General features: G+C 34.8%; 4 protein-coding genes across 4 annotated transcripts; 3 read left to right on the forward strand and 1 right to left on the reverse strand.

Moving 5' to 3' along the window:
* The first annotated feature begins 3,014 nt into the window (after positions 1 to 3,014).
* LOC116145828 (zinc finger MYM-type protein 1-like) lies at positions 3,015 to 4,224 on the forward strand. The gene is made up of 2 exons (XM_031431261.1): positions 3,015 to 3,028; positions 3,324 to 4,224. Exons 1-2 carry the CDS (start codon positions 3,015 to 3,017, stop codon positions 4,222 to 4,224), a joined length of 915 nt encoding a protein of 304 aa, XP_031287121.1.
* Positions 4,225 to 5,531: 1,307 nt separating this feature from the next.
* LOC116145846 (histone H2A variant 1) lies at positions 5,532 to 7,209 on the forward strand. The gene is made up of 3 exons (XM_031431275.1): positions 5,532 to 5,627; positions 5,924 to 6,044; positions 6,674 to 7,209. The coding sequence occupies exons 2-3, from the start codon at positions 5,931 to 5,933 to the stop codon at positions 6,968 to 6,970; spliced, it is 411 nt and encodes a 136-aa protein (XP_031287135.1). The 5' UTR covers positions 5,532 to 5,627; positions 5,924 to 5,930; the 3' UTR covers positions 6,971 to 7,209.
* A 2,924-nt stretch (positions 7,210 to 10,133) lies between these two features.
* LOC116145871 (beta-carotene isomerase D27, chloroplastic) lies at positions 10,134 to 13,088 on the forward strand. The gene is made up of 7 exons (XM_031431309.1): positions 10,134 to 10,532; positions 10,618 to 10,757; positions 11,053 to 11,145; positions 11,237 to 11,298; positions 11,596 to 11,702; positions 12,592 to 12,684; positions 12,850 to 13,088. Exons 1-7 carry the CDS (start codon positions 10,286 to 10,288, stop codon positions 12,888 to 12,890), a joined length of 783 nt encoding a protein of 260 aa, XP_031287169.1. The 5' UTR covers positions 10,134 to 10,285; the 3' UTR covers positions 12,891 to 13,088.
* A 6,186-nt stretch (positions 13,089 to 19,274) lies between these two features.
* Positions 19,275 to 22,913, reverse strand: LOC116145870 (protein LONGIFOLIA 1). The gene is made up of 4 exons (XM_031431308.1): positions 22,612 to 22,913; positions 21,016 to 22,515; positions 20,733 to 20,919; positions 19,275 to 20,008 (listed from the first exon to the last, which is right to left on the reverse strand). Exons 1-4 carry the CDS (start codon positions 22,759 to 22,761, stop codon positions 19,437 to 19,439), a joined length of 2,409 nt encoding a protein of 802 aa, XP_031287168.1. The 5' UTR covers positions 22,762 to 22,913; the 3' UTR covers positions 19,275 to 19,436.
* Between the last annotated feature and the right edge of the window lie 3,292 nt (positions 22,914 to 26,205).

A 26,205-nucleotide genomic window follows, 5' to 3' on the forward strand; every position in this document is an offset into this window, starting at 1 on the left:
ACTGAATTTTTAAAACTTTCTTTATTGTGTGGTGGTATGTCAACTTTCTGAATCCATCAAAAGTGGAGAAACTGAGTGCTTAGCAATATGCATTTTGTAGACATCTGATGATATAGTTATACAAATACAACAAGACTAGCATGAGCAGGATCACAAGCATAGAGTAATCCATAAAACAAACCTACCTGTAAATGATCTCTTATTTTAGCAGCAGTCTGTCCAACACTTGATAAGTTGATATACGTGAATCTAACCTTGCAAAGCTATCAAACAAGCCATCTACACCTTTTTCTAGTTGAAAAATAAGATACACGGTAACTGTAGTAAAAACTATGGCTCAGATGTAACTCAATGTCAGTTTAAGAAACGTCAAATTTCATAACTCAATTTACTACAAGGATTTGATCTAGACCAATCACCTTTCTACAGACACATAAGTAAAGCTAAGTATAAAAAACTACAGTTTGGAGAATGCAAAGATTCATAAAATCTAAAATAAAAAAGCTAGCATCCATAGGAAGACGTTGTTTTGTAAGGTTCATTGGGAACCAAATTAAAAATAGATTAAATAAAGAATTTAACTAATCCATGAACTTCTAGTGCTCTATTTAAGCCGAAAATCCCTATTGTTTTTAAAGCCAATGATTGGAATAATAGAGGAATAATTGGTAGAAGGCATATTACCAACAAAAAGTAGTAGATGAGCACAACATTAGCAATTTCATAACTCAATGTACTTTAGCAATTACAGTTTCTAAAAATCCCACACGGCAGAAGAAGAGACAACACAAATATGTATTCAGTTTGAACAATAGCATCCCTAGAGGTAAGCATCCACTCTGGTAAATGTTTTCTTAGGGCTGTCTTGGATGTACAATAAAATTTTGTAATGACGCAGAAAAACTGGTAACGAAATTTGCGGTACATCATTTTCACTTCTCTAAAGCATAAAACAAACAAACCTGGAAGTTTCAGAGTGTTGGGCCTCCTTTTCCGGTTGCCGAGATCGAAGATTGCGATAGAGATTACCGATTTCAGAGTGTCTGGTTCGTGATTTGGGATTTGGGGGTCTTTGATTCCGATTTGGGATTTGGGGGTCTTTGATTCCGATTTGGGATTTAGGGCAGGAAGCCATGAACTGAAATTGACGCTCTGCTTTGTAATATCGTGTTATTTCAAATTTGCACTTTGGGGGGGGGGGGACTGTCATTTTTTAAAACTTTTTTCACTATAAAATATCAGTTTAATACCTAGTAGTTTAAAAAATCACCAAAACACCTTGTAAAGTGTACAGTGCTTAATAGAGTCGGACCAGGCTCACGAGCCAACGAGCCGAGCCAGGCTCGTGAGCCCACGAGCTGAGCTTCACTGTGTTCGAACTCGACTCGGTTAACGAATCGAGTTCGAGTCGAGTCGAGTCAAACCGAGCCTTATCGAGCCGAGCTCGGCTCGTTTACACCCCTAGCTGCATTATATATTTATGCCCAATAAATTACACTTTTTTATTTTTGGGGCTATGAAACTAAAAGTAAACCCTTCGTTCTCCTGCTAAAAGTAAACCCATCATTCTCCTTCCCTCAGACATCTTCTTCCTCTTCAATAACCTATAAAGTCAATTCTTTTCCTTTAAGGCTTTATCCACACAAGTGTAATTTTCTCCTCCTATCAAGCCAACAAGTCCCTTTTTTCTTCAATTTTTCAGGTAATACATTTTATGTTTGTATTATTTTATTTTAAAAGTTTAAGATTAAATTATAGATTAGGAATTAGGAAGATGAAATTGTCACTGGGACCACAAATTGCATCCATTTTTTATTTATTTGTAATGATATATTGAAGTTAGAGGAAGTAAGAATATGGTTTTTAAACTTATTTTGGAGTTGGCATTGGGACCACATTGTTTTACCCATTCCATATTGCCCTTTTTTTGTTTTTTATATGGAAAAGGTGAGTTCTTGTGACCACATTGTTTTACTAATTTTGATCTTTGTTATATAAAAGTGTTTAATTCAAATGAATTTTGGAGTTGGCTTTAGGACTACACTATTTTACCATTATAGCCGAATTTGTGTTTTTTTTTTTATATGGAGAATATGAGTTCTTGGGACCATATTGTTTTACCCATTCTTATCTTTGATATATAAAAGTGTTTGATTCAAATGGATTTTGGAGTTGGCCAATGGCAATTTTGTGTTGTTTTTTTAATAGAGAAGATGGGTTCATCATTCTTAGGACCACATTATTTTACCCATTTTTATATTTGTTATAAAAAAATGTTTGATTCAAATGGGAGTTAATTTTAATTGTTTTACAAGTGTTATGAAAAAGTGGATTTAATTGCACAAATGTTTCGTTATTTGAATAGATTTTTTACACATATCAATTGAAATTTAGCCAATGTATATAATATAAGATATATTTAAAAAAAATATTGCATTAAGATCTATTTCAATTCAATTTCTATTACTTTAATTTAATTTTTGTTAAAGTACTTACAAATTAGAAAAAGAAAGAGATATACTTGTGAGCTGTGATGTGTGATGTGTATGTATTGTTATATACTTTAACTTATTAGCTTTATAAATGTTTGTAATAGTTGTAATTTCACTTATCTTGATAATTATTATTGTATACATAGATTATTGTTATTGTTTGGTTTTATTGAGTATATAGCTTATTTTGTTGCATTTTTTTATATCAAGTAATAATATATTATTGTTTTGAAATAGTATAAAGAGATATTTCGAAAGAAAGTCAACAATAATCTCATCATTTGAACAAGAGGAAAATATTGATGATTCAAGTAAAAATGTGGATGTTGATTTGCAAGATCTTCCTTCGGATCCAGGCTTAAGACCCCGAATTTCAGATTATGATCCTAATATTCAAGATCAAATTCGAAGAATATATTTGGAAAGTGGTCCTTGTCAACCTAACGGCCATGAGTTTCCTTCTAGGTATTTTCGTGGATTTTCAAGACATTTTGTTATTTCTTGGTTTAGTTAATTTGAACAATGGTTGGAATACAGTATAGCCAAAGATGCTACGTTTTGTCTTTATTGCTATCTTTTTAAACCATGGTGATAAAGGGGTGGTGATCGCTTTGTTGGTTAAGGGTTTTCAAATTGGAAAAAGAAAGAAGAATTGAATATTCATGTTGGAGGTTCTAATAGTGCTCATAACCAAGCTAGAAGAATGTGTGAAACATTATTGAATCAAGACCAACATATTCAAACATTTTTTGATCGACATTCTTCTCAAGCATGAACAGAGTATCGAACTCGTTTAAATGCTACAGTTGACTGTATTCGTTTTCTTCTAAGGCAAGGACTTGCATTTCGTGGTCATGATGAATCCTATAATTCAAGCAACCAAGAGAATTTTCTCGAGCTTCTACAATTTCTTGCTAATCATAATGAAGATTACAATGCTGTTGCTTTCAAGAATGCTCCTAATAATCTCAAATTGACATCACCTGAGATTCAAAAAGACATTGTAAGTGCTACTTCAAATGAAACCGTAAGTGCTATCATTAGAGATTTAGGAGATTCATTATTCGCTATAATGATTGATGAATCTTGTGATATCTCTAGGAAGGAACATATGGCTATTGTCTTACGTTATGTTAACAAGAATGGACTTGTTGTGGAGCGTTTTCTAGGTGTTGAACACGTTACTAGTACCACAACTCTCTCACTCAAGGCAACACTAGATAATTTCTTTTCAAGGCATGGGTTGAGTTTTTCTAGACTACGAGGACAAGGTTATGATGGAGCTAGTAATATGCAAGGAGAATTTAATGGTTTGAAGACATTGGTTTTGAAAGAGAATAGATGTGCTTATTATATTCATTGTTTTGTCCATCAACTCCAGTTGGCTCTTGTGGCTTTGGCAAAGAACCATGATGATGTTAATGATCTTTTTAATATCATGGCGATTGTGGTTAATATTGTTGGTGCTTCGTCAAAGCGTTGCGATTTTCTTAGAGATAAGCAAACTTGTAAAGTTATTGAAGCTCCTTCTAATGGTGAACTTTCAAGTGGAAAATGTGTTAATCAAGAGACTAATCTGCAACGTGATACGCATTGGGGTTCGCATTATGGTATGTTAATGAACATAATCTTGATGTTCTCATCCATTATCGATGTTCTTGAAATTGCGGCAAAAGATGGGTCAAACTCTGAGCAAATATTTCATGCAAAAAACATATTTAAATTGATGTAATCATTTGACTTTGTGTTTAGTCTATTTTTTATGAAAGATATAATTGGCTTTACAAATGAACTTTCTTAAGCACTACAAAGAAAAGATCAAGATATTATAAATGCTATGAATTTGGTTGAAGCATGTAAGCAAGCTTTACAATTGATGAGGGATAATGGATGGGAGACTTTATTAAGCAAAGTTTATTCTTTTTGTGCCAATCATGACATTGATGTTCCTAATATGGATGACAAGTTTTTTATTCAAGGGCGATTACAACGTAAGGTTCAAGGTATCACAAACGTGCGTCATTACCACATTTAATTATTTTATAATGTCCTAGATATGCAGTTGTAAGAGTTGAATAATCGTTTCAATGAGGTAAACACTGAATTGCTTATTTGTTTAGCATGTTTATGTCCAAATAAATCATTTGTTGCTTTTGATAAACAGAAATTGATACGCCTTGCCGAACTTTATCCTGATGATTTTTCTGACTTAGAACTCATGACACTTGATTCTCAACTTGATGTTTATATTTTGGATATGCACTCTAATGTTAAATTTATGGGATTGAAAGGGATTAGAAATCTGACAAAAATGATGGTCGAAACTAAGAAGGATGAAGTGTTTCCATTAGTTTATTTGTTGATGAAATTAACATTGATTCTACCCGTTGCCACTGCTAATGTAGAGAGAGTATTTTCAACAATGAATTTTGTGAAGAATCGTTTGCGAAATAGAATGAGTGATCAATAGTTGAATGATAACTTAGTTGTATATATAGAAAAAGATGTATTTGATAGTATTGATGATGAAGTTATTATACAATACTTTCAAAAGATGAAATCCCGTCGAAGACAATTATAAATGTACTAATTAACAAGAATTTTATAAATATAAAATTTATATTTGTATTAATTTAAAATTATATTATTTTTTTAACTTTGACCCCTATACATTATTCCTGGCTACGCCCGACAGCTTCTATATATATTCCACAATTCGATTTAATTTCGTTTGTCTGTTAGAGATTGTTAAGTTCCATTTGTGGGTTCAATTAAAGCCTAAAAAATAAATAAATTAAGTAAAAAGAAACCATTTAACTTATCCATTCAAAGAAGATTTTATTGGTTCACGTGTCGACAGATCACAGCTTCAACTAGAGCCAGCCAATCTGTCAGGTCTCATGGGCATTAAAACAAAAGGAAAGGACATAATAGTAAAGTTTGGAAATTTTGAATTTTCAAAACTTTGGAATTTCCCACCTAAATTAAACCGCCCTCCGGATTTCCCCGCTTTTAAATCTCCAAACCTAACAACTGAACATAAAATCTCAGATCCCTTTCAAAATCCTATTTATTATTTTCATTCTCCCTCGCTTCTCATTCTTCTTTCTTCTTCTTCGCTCTCCAAATTCTCAGGTCTCTTTCTTCATCCACCTTTCTATCTTCGTTCTTTCTTCAATTTTCAGATTTTCAGTTCAGGTTTCATGTAGGCTTAGATTGAATTGAGATCTTGATCTCGTGTTCTCTTGCGTTTTAGTTCATTTTTTCTTTCAAGACTTATATCAGATCTGGATCTTTGTGTTGCCAATTATTCCAATTTCTTTAGTTATTTTTCAAAAATGTTTTCGATTTTGTGATTTCTTAAAAATATTGGTTCAGTTAATTTTTTATGATTTTGTTTAGTTTTAATGAGTGTTTTGAAATTTGAACAGGTGAAAGATGGCGGGAAAAGGTGGGAAGGGGCTTTTGGCCGCGAAGACCACGGCGGCTAACAAGGACAAGGAGAAGGACAAGAAAAGGCCGATTTCTCGGTCATCCCGTGCTGGTATCCAGGTTAAGCCAGCTTCACTCACTCGCAATTTTGTGTTTTGTTTAGCTAATTTGCTGCTCAATTCAGTCTAAATGGTAAAAGGAACTAAAAAAAGAAGAAGAAGCTGAATGACTCCTAAAATCCTGCTTTGTATGAGCTTATATTTACTTGCGAGATGCTTGTAGCTATGTGAAATGTACTTGTTTGAAGTAATCTGTAGACATATTTTAGTCAATTTGTTCAAAAAGGGTTTACGTGGGTTACTTGTAAATGGGTATAGTTTTGTCCCAAGAGGTTCCCTTTCATAAATTTTCTTTTGCAGAAATTGGATTGTGAAGCAACAGTAGATGTGTTTTGAAATTGAAACTGTTTCTGATGCTTTATACATAGGAAAAGGTGTGTTTTTGTACGGATCTGTGAGCAATTTGGTAGTAAGAAAATTGGTAGTCAAACTAAAGCAAGAAAATTTTGAGTAGGCCAAGGTCCAAGATTAGGCAGGTCGTCCATTTTTGTTGACCAAATTTCTCAGCGGTGCTGAAATTTTTAGGAGAGTTTATACATTTATGCCTTTCCTCTTTGATTAATAGTTTCATTGTTATTTTAATTTTGGGAAGAAGGGTAGTAGCAATTTAAATGTTAATATAAATTTCAGTTTCCTGTGGGTCGGATTCACCGCCACCTCAAATCAAGGATCTCTGCAAACGGTCGAGTTGGGGCAACAGCTGCTGTTTACTTAGCTTCAATCCTTGAGTATCTGACTGCTGAGGTTCTTGAGCTGGCTGGAAATGCGAGCAAGGATCTGAAGGTGAAGAGAATTACTCCAAGGCATTTGCAGCTTGCCATTAGAGGGGATGAGGAGCTTGACACACTCATCAAGGGAACCATTGCTGGTGGTGGTGTGATCCCTCACATTCACAAGTCACTCATCAACAAAACTGCCAAAGAATGAGTTTTTTCTCTGACTCTGGATGGCTTATCACTGAAGAACCCTTTTGTTTTATTATGTGTTTCTGTTTGTAGTTTAGGTTAAAAGTTAGACATGGGTTTGTGTTATTATTAGTAGTGTTGTCTAAAATATCTTAGTAAATACGGATTAACGTTTAGGTTTGTCCTCTGGAACTAATATGTTTGTTCAGGCTAGGTGTACTGTTGTTTGTTTGATTGCCCTAACTTTAGTTTTTCTCGTTATCTTAATCCATTCTGCTTGTCATTGTTTTTCTGCATTTTTCGCTTCTCAACATGATACATGGAGGCTGAAAGAAGCCATCATTTATGCTATGTGAACTTTCTTAAGGTATTGTTTTCAAATGTCTTGTGCAGCTTTGCTTTCTCGGCCTGGTTTTGTTCGGTTTATATTTTTCGGCTCAAGTTTTCCTAATTTTGCATAATTGAGTTTTTTATTGTAACAATGGGATGTGGGATTGCATGTTCAAATGGGTATATTCAATGCGAAGCAATCAACTAGATGTCTAGCTTATCATTGAGTGCCACATGCAATTCAGGATGTGTTTGGTTGGGTAATTTTTTGTTATTTTAGTAATATTATTTTATATTGTTGATATTAAGTCAACGGGTTGGCTAGTTAAATTATGATGTTATTATGTTAATGTGAGCGTGATAATATCATTCTAATATCAATGTGACAAAAAAAAATAAAAAAACGGTTCAATCGTTGGGTCGAACAAGTTGGATTGGTGATTTGTAACAAAAAATTTGGTTCAATTGTGGTTTAAACTAGGTTATTTGAAAATTTTAGTTTTTTGGTCAAATTGACCTGGTTTGATCATCGGTTTTTAGCCAGTTCCATTGGTTGAACTAGTTGGGTTTTAAAATCATGGATATTATCATGTTTAATTTTTAAGTAATAAAAATTTGGATAATTTTTTAATACCAAATTACCAATATTAATTAGTGTATAGACAATAATTTGAATATCATAATTTTTTTAATTATTTTAAGATTATTAAATAATTTTAATTTTGATACAATTTTACTCTTGATTAATAAGATTTTTAGATAGTAATGTTGTTTTGAAAACAATTTACAAGGATATTTATAGATTATTTTATTCTTATATACAAGATTTTTAAAATATTATTACTTTTATACATTAACTAAATTACCCAAGACTATAGTTAGATTTGGCCACCATCATTGGCTAATATCGTCGGAATGACGCACAGTTGACTAGATTTAATCGGTCGTATGTCGTTTTGAAGATTGTTGATTACAGTCAATGGTTGACAATTGTCGTGGGTGATTAAGAGTGTTTTGGTTAATTTTAAATTTTTTATTGTGATTGGTGTGTTTTAACAAAATCTTTAATGTTACGGTTAAACGAAATAATTCAAATAATAATATTAAAAATAAGATAATTTAGTAATCTATATAACATATTTATTAATTTTTTTCTCAACTAAATATACCAATATAACAAATTCATTAATTTATTTTAATCTAATTAATCATATTTAATATAATATTTTTAATAATTTTAAAAATAATATATCTTTTTATTAATATAACTTTTCTTTGACTAAACGCCCTTCAATATTATTATTATGAAATATTAAGTTGGTTTTGCAATGCAGAAATGAGAAGTTTCAAGGATTCCCCATGTGGTGTTTTTGATATCGAGGATGCAAAAACTAGCTTTAATCTATTAGGTTCGAATGTGATTGGATTTATTTCTATTTTTTTTTTTTTAATAAAAGAAATAAGAATCTTTTATCAACAGATGATTTGATTTGACAATTTTCACTTTGTTTAGGGTGGCTGAAGCCCCATTAGTGGCCAGTCAAAATTTATATAATTTAAAAACTAATTCTATTTAATTTTCGTGATAATCATATTACCAAATAAAGCTGCTGGAAAGAAGATATTTTATTTTCCCTTCTGCCAAATTAGGCTCTTCTCTTAAATTGTTCAGCTCTACTGTTTGTGCACATATTTTTCTTCATTTTATGAAACCCTATTTCGATCTCAACGTATTCTTTGTTTCACCAGTTCTGATTCCGTGTAGAAACGGGCCGGCTCACTACAATAAACTTAATGTGATGGAAACAAAGCACCTAACCTAATAAAATATACTACTTTCGAAGAAACATTTTCTCAATCTATCTTTCTTGTTCTTATCAACTTCATTTTAATTATAAACCCATCTTTCACAACCCAACTTAAAATAAAATTACATAAAACGTGAGATTTCTTATTTAATGCATTCAGACAGCAGATGGCCAAAATCAACTCCACCTGTATCTCAATCTCAATCTAATTCCCCGGTATAGTAAAATTCTCTCTATAATTATAATACTAAAGACCAACTAAATTTATTACTATGAAGAGATTATAATTTAATAGTAATGTAATTACAAGAATTATTGTTTTGATTTCTTATTTTATAATTCATGTTTTAGTAGTATTAGGATTTCAATTTATTGTTTTAGTAGCATTAGAATAGTAACGAAAATGGATATCAAAGAGTCATTACAAAATTGAGTGATCAGATTCGACAACTTCACTGTAATCAAATGGATATTAATGTCTTCACCAATCATTCAAATTAACAACAAGTCGTGTATACTTTAACTGAAGAAGAATTCATTACTGGAATTAAACAAGAAGAGTAAGGAGATAATCCTGAGGATGATAGTACGTAAATACCAAAAGTTTCGAGCTAAGAAGCTCTAAACATGCTTGAAAAACTAGAAATGTTTTGGCTTCAACAAGAAGGTGTCTATGCTGACGACTTATTACATACTTGCAAGATAAAAAGATGTGTTAACAATTTAAAACATAAATCATTATCCCAAACAATTTTAGATAAATATTTTATTTTATCTTAAACATTTGATGTAACATAACATATATTTTTTACAATATTCATATAATTATTACTATGTAAAGACAAGTTCCTTATGATGAACCTTAAAAAATTATAACTTATTACAATATAAAATTTATTCTTATTTATAATTAATCCAAGTTGAGATTATAATTTTTTATGATTACATGGAGATTAACCCTATATAAATATCACTATATAGAGGTTCTTTTATATATATATATATATAAAAGAGCATCTTTTTAAGTTCACAGAAGGGATGTTGAAGAGTGCAAGATTCCAAAATTTCTTCAGCATCATCGCCATGGAAATGCTCTTCATATAATTATATACCCTTTTGTTTTGTTTACATCTCCATCTCCACAACTCAAACTTAGATTATTATTCTTTCTCTAAATTTGAGAATTTAAGTATTCAAACATGGAAGCCAAACTGAGTAGAAGCCTGATCACAACTCTGGCTCATAATCAAAAGACAAAATGTTCTCGAAGAATTATTGTTGCCGTGCTCACAAGGCCACCACCGACCGATCGTCATCATCATCATCACCATGATAAGATTAATTTAAAACCAGTCGGTGAAGTTATTGAGAAGGCAGTTTATAATGATAACTGGTTTGAACAAATGGCGATTAACCATTTATCTCGATGTGTTCAAGATGCAACAGGTTTATTGTTTCGTTCATTCGTTTGATCGTTCATCTTTAGTTGATTTCATGATTCTATATATATGAAGATTGAATGAATATGCAGGAAAAAGAAACCAGAAGGCTGGTTATGAGAGCTTGGTGGAGGCAGCTACAACAGTTGCGCGAAACTTCAATCCTTCCCAGCAACGTGAACTCGTCATTCAAGCTCTTGAAAAAGCCATTCCAAGCGCACTCCTCCAACTGGCAAGTTCATTTTTCATTTTTTTCTTTCTCTTGTTAACATAATTCCATAATCTGTTTTCTGGGATTGAAAGTCGTTCTTGACTGTTTTTATCTGCGGAGAAAGGCTGTTTTTCTAGTTGTGAATTCCGTCGTGCATGCATCACTTAAGCTCCATGTTTATCTCTACTGCACTGCAAATGATATTTCTCTTCATTCCTGAGACATTCACTCTTCTTCCTTGAATTTTCAATTCTTTTTTTATTTTTTATTTTTTTTGTAGTGATAATTGTTTTGTTGTTGTGATGATGAAGAGCAGATGCGAACGTTGATCCCACAAACAAAATTCTCAAGAGAGTTTTTTGCCGTCTTCACCACTGTGTTTTTCGCTTGGCTAGTAGGACCCTGCCAGGTAAATTTTTTCAAATCCATTTAAATATAATTGAATAGCTCATTAACTATTAGAAAGTATCTAATGGCTTCAATTTCATGGTAAATTAAAGGTGAAAGAATCAGAGGTGAATGGAGGCACAGAAAAGAATGTGGTTCACATTAAAAAGTGCAGGTGAGAATGGGAAATATGAATCTTCCTTTAATTTCATTATTTTGAATTTAGGTTGCCAAATTAACCCAAGAAAAAAAAGGACCCACAAAAACCAACTTAAGAAACACTTTTATGGCTGAAATAAATCTGCTCCAATGATTTTGCTGTTGCCAGAGTCTGTTCTTCTTCATTGCTATCATGACACATTACAAATTCATCATAATCAATCATTAATTCCTCATTATCATGTCATTCTTAGATCATCGATCCCATCCAGATTTTTTAAATTTTATTTCTTTCCATTTTATTAATTTCCAGGTTTCTAGAGGAGGCTAATTGTGTAGGGATGTGCACCAATCTTTGCAAGATGCCAACTCAAACATTTATCAAAGACTCCTTTGGGATGCCAGTCAACATGGTTCCCAGTAAGTTCATTTATTCTCACCATCAAACCTCGCTTATTCACAGTTATAAACAATGTGTTACCGTCATCTAAACCCTAAACATGGTTTCTGACGGTGTAGACTAAAATTTTGACAGAACAAAACTGTTTTGGAAACAATGAACTAAAGCATACCCAGAACTTGATGCCTGAATTGTCAAATCCTGAGTTTAACCAAGTACAAATTATTCACTTGGGTTTGAGACCAGTATAGATTTGCATGTGGGCTGCACACAATCATCTTTCACCTAAAAAACGTCTACATAACTTGAAAATCCTGACTCACATGCAAGGCGACTAACAAAATTATAAATACATGAAAAGGGTATCAAAGTTGTGTTTGATGGACAGAATGAATTATCCTCTTAATTAGAGGGTTACAGAATCATACTTGAAAGAGAAATAGTAGTTGCACTAGGAGTAGAATGTGGAGGCAATGCTCATGATGTCAAAGAAGGCCCCATGGACAACCCATTTAGGGAGCAGGAACTGCAAGTAGACCCATCTAATCTCAAGTAAGAATTATAGCATAAGAATGAACACAAAGACTTGTGTATTTGAAACTCTAAACCTTTATCATTCCACCCCACGTTGCTGCAGAAAATGAAATTGCTTTAATATTCGCCATGAAGCCAATCATCTTCAAAAAGCTGCCCCTTAGTATGATTAAAACCATCAGCTCACAAACATATTTGAACACCCTTCGTTTAATTAAATCTTCCAAGTTGAGCGATGGTTACAGTCCCACGTGCCAATCATTTGTTCAAAGTCTTCGATGATCAGAATTCTAAATAACCATGATAATTAAAATTAAGATGATTATTAAATTAATCTCATTAATTTATGAGTTGACCTTGTGAATTTGACTGCAGATTTTGATGATATGAGCTGTGAAATGATATTTGGTCAGGATCCTCCTGCTGCATCCGATGATCCTGCATTCAAACAACCATGCTACAAATTATGTAATCATTTGAATTTCATTTTCTCTGCATTTAGTTTCTTCGATATAACAATCCTGAACATAAATGAACGCAATATTACTATTGTCATAGTATTTCATCGATCATAAACATGTAACATTAAATTACAAGTTCATTTAACAGTTCATTATCTTTTATAAATTGCAGGCAAAGAAAAGCAAAAGCACAGTGTCAAGTGCTTAACTTAATGCAGATGAAGATTGAAACAAGAAGAGTTTATTGGAGAAGGTTCATTAGCCCTGTTAAATAATGCCCAGATTCTTATTCTCCCTTCTTTTGGATACAATAATTTTATTTTATTTAAAAAAAAAAAAAACTACAAAATCTTGAAACAAAGATTCTCAGAAGCGCCATTCTTTACTTTTCCACAGTTTAGGATTCTATAAGAGGAATATAATACCCTATGTAAAGTTGAAATAATATTAATGATGTATGAAATTCTCGGAAATTCATATTTGTTTACATATGAACTCCAATTAATTATACATGAAATTCTCAAAAGTTAACATTTGATTAGATTTGAACTTCTATTTATAAGTATCCATAAACATTAACAAAACAAAATTGGACAGGTTTCAATATGTAATAATTTGAATTAATTTTTGTCTTTTGATATTTTTCTGGCGCTAATAAATTATTTTTCAATACCATTTATACAAATATTCACAATAGAGATGGAGAAAATTCAGTAATATTTTATAGATAAAAAATGATATTTTTGTAAAACTTTCTTATAAGACTGAAGTTACTATTTTACCTTTTCAATCCTAACGACAATATAACGGAGTTAAGTAAAAGGGATATTAAAAATACAGTTTTGAAACTTTGAGAATTCTTTTGGTAAAAAAATGTGAAAGCTTTCATCCGACTCTCATAAGTATTCATAAGCATTAAAAGTTTTCAATACGAAAGAGTTTCGACAGAATTTTTCTACTCTTTTAATATTTTCTGGGGGTTCGCAGTAGTTTTTAAGATTTATATTTTAAATAAATATAAATATAAATATCTGCAGAAGAGACGAAAGTCAGTGATATGCATAGATAAAAGATTGTTGTGGTGTCATCAAAGCAGTGAGCATAAATGGGAGTGATTAATAATCATGGTGACAACTAGACTAATCAACAAGTATATGATAAAATCAAAACTATCATATTCATAGTTATATGTATATATAAAATGAGAGGTTGGGAAAATAACCCTAATGAAAATGACAGAATCTAGTATTGTTTTGAAAATAGTAAGTTTTTAGAGAAAATGAGTAAAAGATCAAAGGGATTCTTGGAAATGTATGATTGAGTTGTGGACTAAATGGAGAGCCAATGAGGAGAAATGCACTGAGGTTTTGACTGAGGATTAATTGTAGGGTTTAAGGAGAGCAAGGTGGACCAAGTGTTGTCTCCCACAAATTTGATTGTGGACAAATAATCAAGCAACGCAAGCCCAGCCATGATTCTTCTTCTAGCTGTCTTCTCTGTTTGATTGAGAGAGTGATGATCTAAACCACTTTAAAATATTCACCTCAAAGTGGGTTCTCTCCATTATCACTTTTTGAAGCCTTATTCTCAGACAGGACACCAATTTTAATCAATACTCATTTCTATTAAGACCGTGTTTGGATCTCAATTCAAAGAAGCATATCTAAGATTAAAATAAAAGAATAAAAAGAAGAAGAAGAAGACATATAATGTAATAGCCTCGGTTGCGGAACTTCTTTCTAGGCTTCAAGCAAGCATCATGCATTAATGTAAAAGTGCATATACTTGATTAAGGGAAACTCAAAGCTAATAAACACATCCACTTAGATAGGCACTAATGATGTGAGATGTGGTAAGAAAAAGTTTAAACACATATGGTCCTCAGATTGGATAGTTGGAAAAATGAAGACTTCTGTTGACATACATGTAGCATCCTATCTAGATTGCGAAAATTGCTTCTTCTAGGTTTCAAGCAAGTGTCATTCACCTATAGACAAAAACTGTATAAAATTTATGTAAAATGATTACTCTATCTTTTGTTTTATGTCTGTTTGTATGACTCAGTTACCCTAAACGTAGTTGTATGATTCAATTGTAAACATAGCATTGCTCGGGTATACACCAGCAATCCTGGACAGTTGGGAAAATGAAAACAAAAGGCTAACATATAGATGCAACAGCCTGTGTTGCGGAATTTGATTCTAGGCTTCAAACAAGCGTCATTCACGTAAAGTTTTTTCTACTTGATTAAGAGGAACTAACCTTGATTAATACACTAAATTCAAATTCTGCAGCAATGTAAGATGTGATAGAAAATGTGTTGAACACCTGCACTTTTGAGAGTGAGGCAGTTGGGCAAATGAAGAAAATTTGATGAGAAGAAGAAGCCCAAATACTCTTTGACTTGGACTCGTTCCATTGGAGAAAATCTTGAGTTAAACAGGCTTCAGCTGGCCCAATAAATTATCTGTCCATGATTTAAAAAAAAAAAATCATAATTATCAAAAGAAAAATACATAAAGGACCATGATCAGCATTACGTTTACAACTTTTTCATATAATCTTGATGTGATAACTTATGATTGATCAGTTTATAATGGATTCTGTCTACCCAAATAAAAACTGACCAATCACGAAATGTTATCTTGTATGAAAAAAGTTATATAAAAGTAGTTTTATTTGGAAGGAGCATTATCCCGAAAATGGTTGATTGATAAATAAATAAAGAAAGAAGCCACATTACAATGAAAGGGGAAGTCAACATTGTTAATAAACGGAAGGCCCCAATGATGGTGACAAGAAGCTAACCCAGACAAGGATTTGACAGGAGAAAATACTTTCTTAATATCGCATGAATTTCTCTATTCAATACCCCCAACAAATAATTTCACCTCTTCTTTATTCAAACAAAACTCCACGGCAACATCATGTGCTCATGCCAGTGCTCCATCTCTATCTCCATCTCCATCTCTTTCATGTATCCATTCATAATCATGTGCCCTTCTCAGATAGCAAAGGACCCATCAATTTCTTTCTTTCAAAATTTTTGTTAACACTCGTACAATCCCATATGCAATAAGAATGGGTTGGATATTGGTTAAATTTTGGGGCTTATAAGGGTGAGTAGATAACATCAACTAACAAACTAGTCCAATGCATATAGTTTGTAAGCATCCGACTTGTGATAAGACACATAAAGAATTCTATAATTTTAGGCTAAGATTATATATTGATGATGTCGTTTCTTGAATGACACTCGACACTTAACAAGAAATATAAAAAACTTTATATATTGCATTCAAAAGAAGCGTTTTGACCTGTAACAAAAAACATTAAGAACTCTATATATTGCATAATAAATTACAGAGTTACACTTAAAAGCGTATGACCTATGACAAGAAGCATAATGCACAAAAAAGGAGTCATGAGAACTTCTTATTGCATGAACATGGATGACAACATTTGAGAGTTGCGCTTTCAAAAAAGGAGGCTGGAAAAGGAAGTGAAAAGAGGGCCCAACCATGTGGTTAAATGGGCCAGAATGCCTATAATGGGAAAGTGAAATGAAAGGAGAGATTCTTCAGGCTCAGGCCCACCTCTGAACTTTTAAATTTTGACAACCCCACCCCCACTATTCACAAATGGCTTCCGGAAGATGTGGGATGATCAACAGTCAAGGCATATTTAACATCAAATGGCGTAAAACAAAAATTTATAACTAGTTAATTTGGCTGGACAAAATTTAATACTATCAGCTTCTTGTTAACATATGTTACTCACAGAAATAGTATTAATATTTTTTTGATAACCGGAGTGTCCGGACCAGCTGTAGGAGGTGCATAAGCTGGACAATAGAATTAATTACATTGCCATTCTAAGGTTTGGCAAAAAACATTTTCCCCTTACAATTTCAGAAAACTAATGTTAACACCTTTAAATAAAGATTTTGTTAGTCAAATATAATGATACAAAGGGGAGAAAAGATATTTTAAATAAACGGTTGACAGTTTTGGTNGAAGTGAAAAGAGGGCCCAACCATGTGGTTAAATGGGCCAGAATGCCTATAATGGGAAAGTGAAATGAAAGGAGAGATTCTTCAGGCTCAGGCCCACCTCTGAACTTTTAAATTTTGACAACCCCACCCCCTCTATTCACAAATGGCTTCCGGAAGATGTGGGATGATCAACAGTCGAGGCATATTTAACATCAAATGGCGTAAAACAAAAATTTATAACTAGTTAATTTGGCTGGACAAAATATTAACCTATCAGCTTCTTGTTAACATATGTTACTCACAGAAATAGTATTAATATTTTTTTGATAACCGGAGTGTCCGGACCAGCTGTAGGAGGTGCATAAGCTGGACAATAGAATTAATTACATTGCCATTCTAAGGTTTGGCAAAAAACATTTTCCCCTTACAATTTCAGAAAACTAATGTTAACACCTTTAAATAAAGATTTTGTTAGTCAAATATAATGATACAAAGGGGAGAAAAGATATTTTAAATAAACGGTTGACAGTTTTGGTTAAACAAATGATCATTTATATGTTTGTCGTTTATTCAAAATTGTTAACTGTTTTGTTAAATCTTCTAACTATTTGACCCAAAAAGGCGTATGTTTTATTAAATTTAACTAACAAAAACGCCATTTGAGCATTGTTTTAAAACTTGGACCGGCTCAGCCGGTTTAACCAATTGGACTGGGACCCGGGGCCTTCTCCGGGTCAGGTTACCCTTTCAACTGTTTCAAGTTTGAAATCTAGCGAACACACCCTTGATTAATACGCATCAATCCCTAAAGGTTTGAAATCCAGCAAATACACCCTCTGGCCAAATGCAAATCAGCAATGACCTCCCCTTTTGCAGTGACCTTCAACCTTCCCTTGTCGTCAGAAACCACCTTTTGACTTTCTTTGGGGCTGTGACGCTTCATCTCCTGTCGCCACATGATGTTTTGTCGTCCAACAATTTTTCTTCCATTTCCCCACATCAATCAGCCTCCTTAGCCACCGATCTACTTTCTCCCAAGCTCCCTTGCTGCTGTTCACGAAGATCCACCGTCATCTCACCAAAAAAAGCCACCGCGACCATTTGACTTCCACCATCGATTTGCCATTTTCCAACAATGCCTCAACTTGCCAGCTACCGATTCGTCCTCCCCATCACCCAGTCTACCCTCCCTGGTGTGTTGTCGTCGCTCTCCCAGTCGATCGCCGATTTTCATTTGACCAGGGGTTGTGTTTGCTAGATTTCAAACCTATAGGGTCTGATGATATTTATCAAGGGTGCATTTTCTAGATTTCAAACTTGTTAAACCATTGGTTAAACCGGTTAACCCATGATTTGGTCGGCTGACCGGGTCAACCGCTGGGTCTGGTTTTAAAACATTGCATTCGAGGATGGTAGCATTAGGAGACCAAGGGGAAAAGGATTTTGTGCCAAACCTTAGGAGTGGCAATGTCATAAACTCCCCAAATAAAATTACATTGAGAAAAAGCAGTTGAATTTTATTGATCTTAGGATGGTTTTGTTGCGTATGGGTAGGTGGTGGGGAGCATTTAAGTTATGAATAGCTCAGAGAATTGCTCTTACATCAGTTGACAATGCAACAAGAAGCTCTGGCAATGAATGGGAAATTGCCCCCACGAAAATAGTGGATACATTTAAGTGAATTAATATTCCAAAAGTATTAGTACTGTTTATATTGCACTCTTTCTTCCAAACACTTCCCCGAGAAGACAACGAATGAATGAATGAGGGACCATGATACAATAATTTGAAGAACAAGATATTAATGTAAGTAAATGAAAAAAAAAAAAAAAAAAAACACCACTGGTTAGCCTAGTAGTCAATTAAGACTTTTGAGTGTATTTAGATCCACCTGATAACTAATAAGAGTGGTCACGGAGGGAGTTTATCTGACTATCAATTTCAGGATCCAGAAAAATTAGTTGAGATGGGCAAAAACTGCCCTGAAAACCCCAATCACACCCAAAAAAAAAAAAAAAAAAAAAAAAAAAAGCGCCCTCAATTTTGTGTATTCTGCATATTGCTAGTTTTAAAGAGAAGCCATGTTGATATGGCAAGAAAAGCAAGTCAACTGTCCCTTAATAATTGGTGGAGGGTTAGTTTGGCCTACCTCTTGAGATCTTGCTTCTAGCATTAAAGCAAAGGGAAAGTGCATTAAAATGTATTAGTGAAGAAATATTATGGACCACTATTGAGTTAAATAATTTTTCCAATGTTTTTTTTAATGTAGTTCTCTTCTTTTTTAATCAATCAATTGCAACTTAATTAAATGTGTTGAACGTCGGCAGAAATGGACCATCACATTTAGAGTCAACAATGGCTTAATTATGACCACCCACCACCAGCTAGGCAAAAAAGATTATTCAATCCTCCAGCAATCAGCACCGTTATTTTCTGAGATTTTTTTCATCACTTAGAGACAAATTCCTTGTTTTAACTTTTGCTTTAATGCTAAAAACAATGTCCTTTTGTCACTTTTTATGCTTAAAAGCTCACACATTCACACTACTTTGACAACATTTTTCAATTGTGGTCTTCAACATTTTTTTGCACCTTTTTACATCTTCCAAAAGTGAAACGTTAGATATGCCTGGATTTCAGGTAAATCAAGATCAAATATCTCCCAAATCTCTTAAAAAAAAGGTGTCAAACTTAATTAGGTGGAAAAAAGAAAAAAATATTACTAATAGAACAGAAAGCTTAAGCCTCTTTTTGTTCCCTCACTTTCAGAATATTAACTTTTTACGGGGCACCGGTGGTGGATTGCAATTCCCGGAAAATGCAGCAAGATCTCTGATGGTTTCACCAATCAAATCTTTAAAGATTAATCTTTCGATATCGAGGACAGCCTCTGACATCTCAATCGGGCAATCCCCATTGATTGCATCTCCGGCGAGGTCTTTTCTCAGCACACCACAAATGACATTAAACAAGTCCTCGGAAGAGTCCCTCTCTCGGATTTTCTGAAATTCAGACCAGATTTGTTGCAACAATGAATGCCCAGAATTGGAGTTAGTATAAGAGATAACTTTCCTTGGAGGTAGTTGTCTCTTTCTATAGATTATCTCGTTGATAGTATCAAAAATAAGCTTTCTTTGGAGCGTTGAGACCTTGGAGGTGTCCTTTCCCTTAAGATGTTGCTGCTTCTCGAGTAACAAAAACACCGAATCCTCGGGAAGGTAATTCGATGCACAAAGGATATCGGAAATGTAAATGAAATCACAATCGTCCTCAGATTTCGATTCAACAGATGAGATCACCGGGTTCCATAAATCATCCTCCGATTCAATCTGCAACTCTGTTATTATTTAAAATAAGTCAGAATAGAAATAAGCATTAACTAAACAATAATGTAGATCCCAACAACACCACTGATTGAAAGTTAAAACAACAACATGCCCATATGCAGAATAAGAAGTCTAATATGCTGACACAGAAGGCAAATTTATCATCAAAAAAAGCCAAAGTAATCTCTCTCTGATTTGTTAACGTGGTGGGCCTCTTTAAACCAAATGCTACTATTAACTAGTAATGGCTGGCAGACGACGGCATCTGTCAGTCCAGTCAGGTTCAGCGAAGTTATTCTCCTTCAGCTAAGCTACTAAACAAAGTACTAGGGTTTGATTTTTTTGGCATCAGGAAATTTTGCAGAGAGAGTGAAATGAGGGTTCAGATCAATTTTCCATTTAAGACTCTTATCCATCACAGTTGCAGTTCAATGCAGTTAATTTTGACTGAAAAATAACATGACATTTTCCATCCTCATTCTTCTTCAATTCATCCAACCATAAATTATCAGTTTCACGTGACATTTTACAATTTCCAGAACATCAAACGCACAGTACCAGTCGTCAGAAGAATTCACTATTTCCCCTGAAAATGTCACGCTATTTTAATAGCTTTTAAATGGCTATTATAGGCTAAAACCAGGCCTAACAAAAGGATCATTACTCATTGAGACGTCACCATAAATTAATCTGCAATTCAGAATCTAAACTGAGCAGAAATTAAACAGAGCGTACCTTTGAAATCAATGCTCCGTTTCATGACGGGGGAAGGAGACGACTCCTCCTTGTAAAACGACGAGTCAAGCACCGAAACGGGACTCGGTTGCAACTCAGACGCCGTTATCTCTGCTATGCTGTTTAGCAGTTTATCACATCTCTCTAACAAACTCCTCCCTTCCTTGTATTCCTCGGCTTTCGATCTCTGTAATCACAATGGCAGTCAAAATCAAAACTAACTCAAAAAACTGGATAATTAAAGTTAATCAACTTCAATTAAGAGTAATTTTAATGGGTTTACCTCCGTATCGGTTTGAGATGAAGTGCTAATACTGCACTCGGAAATGGTGGATATGTCATCCTCAGCTGGAGCAAAAACTTTATGGTCTTTCTGACGAATCTCCGCCGTTGGTTTCGCCATTCTGGGTGATCGGTTAGGGGTCTGATCCGACACAGTCCTCCTCATGTTAATCTTCGGAGAACCTCTTCCCTGCTCCATGGACTCATTGTTGGATTTCCTCTGAGTCTCAACACTCAACGGTCTTCTCCGGCTGGGACTTTTGACTCCAGTTTCACTCCTAGTCGGAGAAATCGAATTACGTCCTCTGCTCTGGCTCTGGCTCTGGTTCCGTACATTCCGTTCAAACTCCAGTCTGTCACGCCGCGGGCTCACCGCCGGGGACATCTCGCCAGAAAAATTTAAATTCCGGCGAGGTCCGGTTGTTCTCGATCTAAAACTCGAAGGAGACAAGTCCTTGCCGACTCGCCCTTGCTGATTAGCCCCCGGCTTCATGACGACGATGGGAGATTCATCGTAGACGAAGTTTCTGAGATTCGTTTGAGCGGTGGAGGGTTTCTTGGGGTGTAAAAGGCCTTTCAGTTGCAATGCTTCAAGGATTTGTTTTAGCGTTTCGAGATCCTTTGAAGGCTCGTCGATTCCTCTCATTTTAAGCCTCTTCTCAATCTCCCCATAAATGGAAACAGTCTGTTTTGGCTCAGGAAAGAAATCCGCAGAGTCAAAGAAACTCTTTCTTTGTCCTATACCTCCCCCTCTCTGCGGTGCTTTGGCTGGCTCGCCTCTTACATTTCGTACGGTGAACTGCTTTGGATCTACTTGTCTTCCATTCATTGCGCGCTCTTCTCTACCTACATTACCATTTTGTCTGACTCCATTGCTCGAATTGTTGCTCTGCGAGCTCACGGCCTGCGGTTGCGACTGTTTTAACTGAAAATTGACTCCATCAATGAACCGGTATTGATGGAAGTCTTTGGATACTCTAGATTCTGAAGCGGATCTTCTTAGCTCAGCTTTTTTGGCCGGTTCAGGATCCGAATTAGGCAACGGTTCTAGTCCCATGAGTCTCGCGATTACACTTGTAGACCGCCGCTGCTTCTCGCTGTCATCGGCACCTCCTTCTTCATTGTTCTCGCAACGATTTGATGATAAAATCGCCGCGTTTGAACGGATCTCTCTAGGTTTGAGACTTCCTTTAGCGTCGACAACGGCTCTGCTATCGAGAGAAAGGCGAGGAGCTTCTTTGCAGAACTTCCATGACGACCTTGTACCTTCCTTGAATTCGAAAACTGGAAGAGGAAGCGTCAATTTGCTTTGCATCTCCACCAGAGTCGTAGGCTCCGGCGCCGGAGACCGCAGCTCCGATACCGGAGATTGCTTGAACCGGTCCGGTGAAGGCATTGATCTTCCTTGATGATGATGCTGATTCTGTGGCTTCTCCAATTCTCTTGACACCGCCGGAGACGACTCGACAGTACTCTCTGATTCAACCGTCGAATCAATGGCCTGAAATAAACAATCCACCACCAAAAAAAAATCAGTAAAAAAAAAAAAGACAACCAAACAGAACATACAGAACAGGAAAATAATACTAAAACTGACCGGAGTTGGAGGAAGGCGCTTGGTGGAGTAGATTCGTTTGCCGGTGAGAAGCTGGTGGCGATCAAAGATCTGAAGGAAACCGGCCATGCAACCCATTTGCTTCTCAATCTGTTTCTCAAGATTTTGCTCTTGAACAATCCCCGTCGTCATTTTTTTCTCAGATTATTTATCACACTTAACCTCCTCTCTCAACTCTCTCTCGTTTTTTCTCTTAAAAAATATGTCTTTCTTCTTCACTGTTCAACCTCCATTTCTACATTCCTTTCTTTCACTTTCTCTTTCTCTTTATTACTCACTCTCTCTGCAACTTCTCCCCTACCTGCGACTCCCGCTTTTCTTATCTTTTAAAGGGTAGCCGAAGTTAAGGCTAAGGGTGCCAGGTAAAAAGACAAGAATTACCCTTTATTTTTTTCAAAATTCCAAAAAAAGTCCTGAATCAGTTTCGGGTCGGGCCTATTGGGTCCTCCTGCAAGAGTGGGCTTGAGAATTTTGCATGAGGCTCATTTTTTTAAGGAGCTTCCGTAGGCAATGCTATCCACGTGTCCAAAACTGACTTTCTTGAATTTCGCAAGTTTGAATGTTGACCAAGTTTGACCATTTCTCTCTAAACTACCCCTCTCCTCCTCCATCTTCCCATCTCGTGCGCTCAATGATGATCAATGACACACGCTCTTTTTGACCGTTGACAGCCTATGATCTCAGATATACACCGACTGTGTGTGCTTTTAGGCCAATCACTGAGTGCAATATGAGCCAATTTAAAATTTAAAGCCGATCTGAAATTACACAAATCACGAGCAAATAATAAATATAGTTTGTGATTTTATTTTATTTTATAATTAAAAGTTTTAGCCTGTGAGTATGGGAAAATTTCTCAGCTTTTGCAGACACTTGGCATTCCATAAACTGAGTTGAGTTCATCTTCATCTCTCCCAAGTCCCACCCACCGGCTCACCTAAACTACGCGACGGAAGTTTGGGAATTGGAACTTAGCAACCAGCCACCGCTTCCACCGTTTGCCCACGTAGCGTTCGTTTAGAGTTACAGCCATGACATGACAACAGTTTTGGAGAATCAATGTGTTGCAATATCCCTGTTGTTGTCTTGTTTCTTTTGTTAATTTCCTTCATGCATGAACCAAACACAAAAAGAAAGAAAAGGAACTGTTGTGTATTACTGTTCAATCTTTTTACAGGGTGGAAGCTCTGGAATATCAGTGTTAATTTATACACGAAGAATCATCGAATCAGTTACTCATCTCAAAGATTCATGTACATATACAAATACAATAGTTAATATATTCAAGACTCAATTCATCCTATTTCATCACATTGGTGATGTGATGTGGTTTCGAATGGTCCAATAAAATTTCATCTATCCGATGATCGTGACAAGAGATTTTAGAAAATGGATAGATTTATTCATTTTATCAATCACCACTCATTAGAAAAAGAGATTATGATTGGTTCTACCNAGCCTGTGAGTATGGGAAAATTTCTCAGCTTTTGCAGACACTTGGCATTCCATAAACTGAGTTGAGTTCATCTTCATCTCTCCCAAGTCCCACCCACCGGCTCACCTAAACTACGCGACGGAAGTTTGGGAATTGGAACTTAGCAACCAGCCACCGCTTCCACCGTTTGCCCACGTAGCGTTCGTTTAGAGTTACAGCCATGACATGACATGACATGACGACAGTTTTGGAGAATCAATGTGTTGCAATATCCCTGTTGTTATCTTGTTTCTTTTGTTAATTTCCTTCACGCATGAACCAAACACAAAAAGAAAGAAAAGGAACTGTTGTGTATTACTGTTCAATCTTTTTACAGGGTGGAAGCTCTGGAATATCAGTGTTAATTTATACACGAAGAATCATCGAATCAGTTACTCATCTCAAAGATTCATGTACATATACAAATACAATAGTTAATATATTCAAGACTCAATTCATCCTATTTCATCACATTGGTGATGTGATGTGGTTTCGAATGATCCAATAAAATTTCATCTATCCGATGATCGTGACAAGAGATTTTAGAAAATGGATAGATTTATTCATTTTATTGATCACCCCTCATTAGAAAATGAGATTATGATTGGTTCTACCTCAAATAAGAGCTAACGACTTTTCCATTTTATTACTTAAATTTGTATTCCGATGACAAATGGAAAGCAAACTCTATCTAGGTGTTAGGGTTTCTGGAGAGGGGAATCTTTTAATGGTGAAAGATTGGATTTTGATAGTTAAGGTTGATCAAAATTTAACCTGAGAGAGACAATTATGTAAACCCTAATCACTTGATCGTCGATGATAGTTGGACCGACAAGGGTTTTGGTGAGTGATGATAAGATAAAAGAATGATGGTGGTGTGAGGTTGTAACGATGTTGAAATCGGAAATGAAATATATATTTAAATAATTAAATGATATTTTAAAAATACGCGAGCGATAAGTATTATTAAACCTTTATTTGGAAGGAGAAAAATCGTTTACTCCCTCAAACAGTGGGCAAAACTGGGAGGAGGGGTTAATTAAGAAGGTTTGGCTGCGTGATCTTAACACTTAACTTGCCTTTTAAGGAAATTTAATCAATTTTCTTATTCATCAGGGACAAAGCTGAAGCTATGAAAATGCAATTCATTTTTCCTGCGCAATATCTTTTTGGGGTTTCTGCTTCCTTAATTGGGATTTTATTCGCTGAAGCAACGGTAACCTTTGCTTGTTTACGCAAAAGAAACTATTATATCTTGGTCTCCACAATTAATGAATCTAACAAAACTACACCTAATCCAACCTATAACATAAAATTCCGTTCTTGTAAATCATATATCTAATTAATTAACCCTAATAGAACTCGAAATTTGAAGCTTATCAGTCTCAATTTGAAGACCCAAGTGGTATTTTTATTAGTATATAATCAATCTTCATGGGTTCGTTGGGAGAAGCAAAGTTAATTATACATTCCAATGGTAATTACTACTTGATTTAAGGTCAAGTGTCACTTAAAATAATTGAGAACAAATCTGCCTAGTAAGAAACAGACTCTACTTGTGGCTGCTCCCTCCACTTTTTTCTTTTAGTTTCTTTCAATAATGCCAGAGATTCCAGAGCGATCGAGCTTTAAAATTTCGATGGTGACTTTCGTATTTGGCAGCAGTGGCCCTCGTTTCTGAGCCCGTTGGGTGCATGCCATGTGCCATTAGTTAGCTAGCCATGCATCATCTCTACTGTGCAATATCTAAAACTACAACATTAATAGGTTCGCCTTATGATATTTCAAAATTATCATATCAATTCATCCCGTAGGTTCATCTTATAACTTTAGCGGAGTCTGTCTCTTTCTTTCATGTTGTAGCTGCAATTCTATATATAAGGATAAGGGCCTTTGACGCACTCAAACAAACGGGAAATAGTGATTTTTGGTCATACTGAAGCCCACACCGAACTCAAAACTAAAATTTGATAGGAACAAACTACAAACCTGATTATTCTAATGGGTTTGTAAGTCAGTACAACTTTTTTTTTTTTTTCACTTAATTATGAAGGGAAAGGTAATATATACATATATAGGATAATGACAGATACTAATCTGCA

Source organism: Pistacia vera, unplaced genomic scaffold (assembly GCF_008641045.1).
Source record: "Pistacia vera cultivar Batoury unplaced genomic scaffold, PisVer_v2 Contig468, whole genome shotgun sequence".
NCBI classification, from domain to species: Eukaryota; Viridiplantae; Streptophyta; class Magnoliopsida; order Sapindales; family Anacardiaceae; genus Pistacia; species Pistacia vera.

What these genes read in the sequence shown, in the direction of transcription:
- LOC116145871 (XM_031431309.1), top strand. Translation starts at nt 10,286, where the DNA reads ATGGAAGCCAAACTGAGTAGAAGCCTGATCACAACTCTGGCTCATAAT. An exon ending in ATGTGTTCAAGATGCAACAG is followed by an intron (nt 10,533 to 10,617) that starts GTTTATTGTTTC and finishes ATGAATATGCAG; the next exon opens with GAAAAAGAAACCAGAAGGCT. An exon ending in GGCTAGTAGGACCCTGCCAG is followed by an intron (nt 11,146 to 11,236) that starts GTAAATTTTTTC and finishes GGTAAATTAAAG; the next exon opens with GTGAAAGAATCAGAGGTGAA.
- LOC116145846 (XM_031431275.1), top strand. Translation starts at nt 5,931, where the DNA reads ATGGCGGGAAAAGGTGGGAAGGGGCTTTTGGCCGCGAAGACCACGGCG. An exon ending in CATCCCGTGCTGGTATCCAG is followed by an intron (nt 6,045 to 6,673) that starts GTTAAGCCAGCT and finishes TATAAATTTCAG; the next exon opens with TTTCCTGTGGGTCGGATTCA.
- LOC116145870 (XM_031431308.1), bottom strand. Translation starts at nt 22,761, where the DNA reads ATGACGACGGGGATTGTTCAAGAGCAAAATCTTGAGAAACAGATTGAG. An exon ending in AGCGCCTTCCTCCAACTCCG is followed by an intron (nt 22,516 to 22,611) that starts GTCAGTTTTAGT and finishes TGTTTATTTCAG; the next exon opens with GCCATTGATTCGACGGTTGA. An exon ending in ACGGAGCATTGATTTCAAAG is followed by an intron (nt 20,009 to 20,732) that starts GTACGCTCTGTT and finishes AAATAATAACAG; the next exon opens with AGTTGCAGATTGAATCGGAG.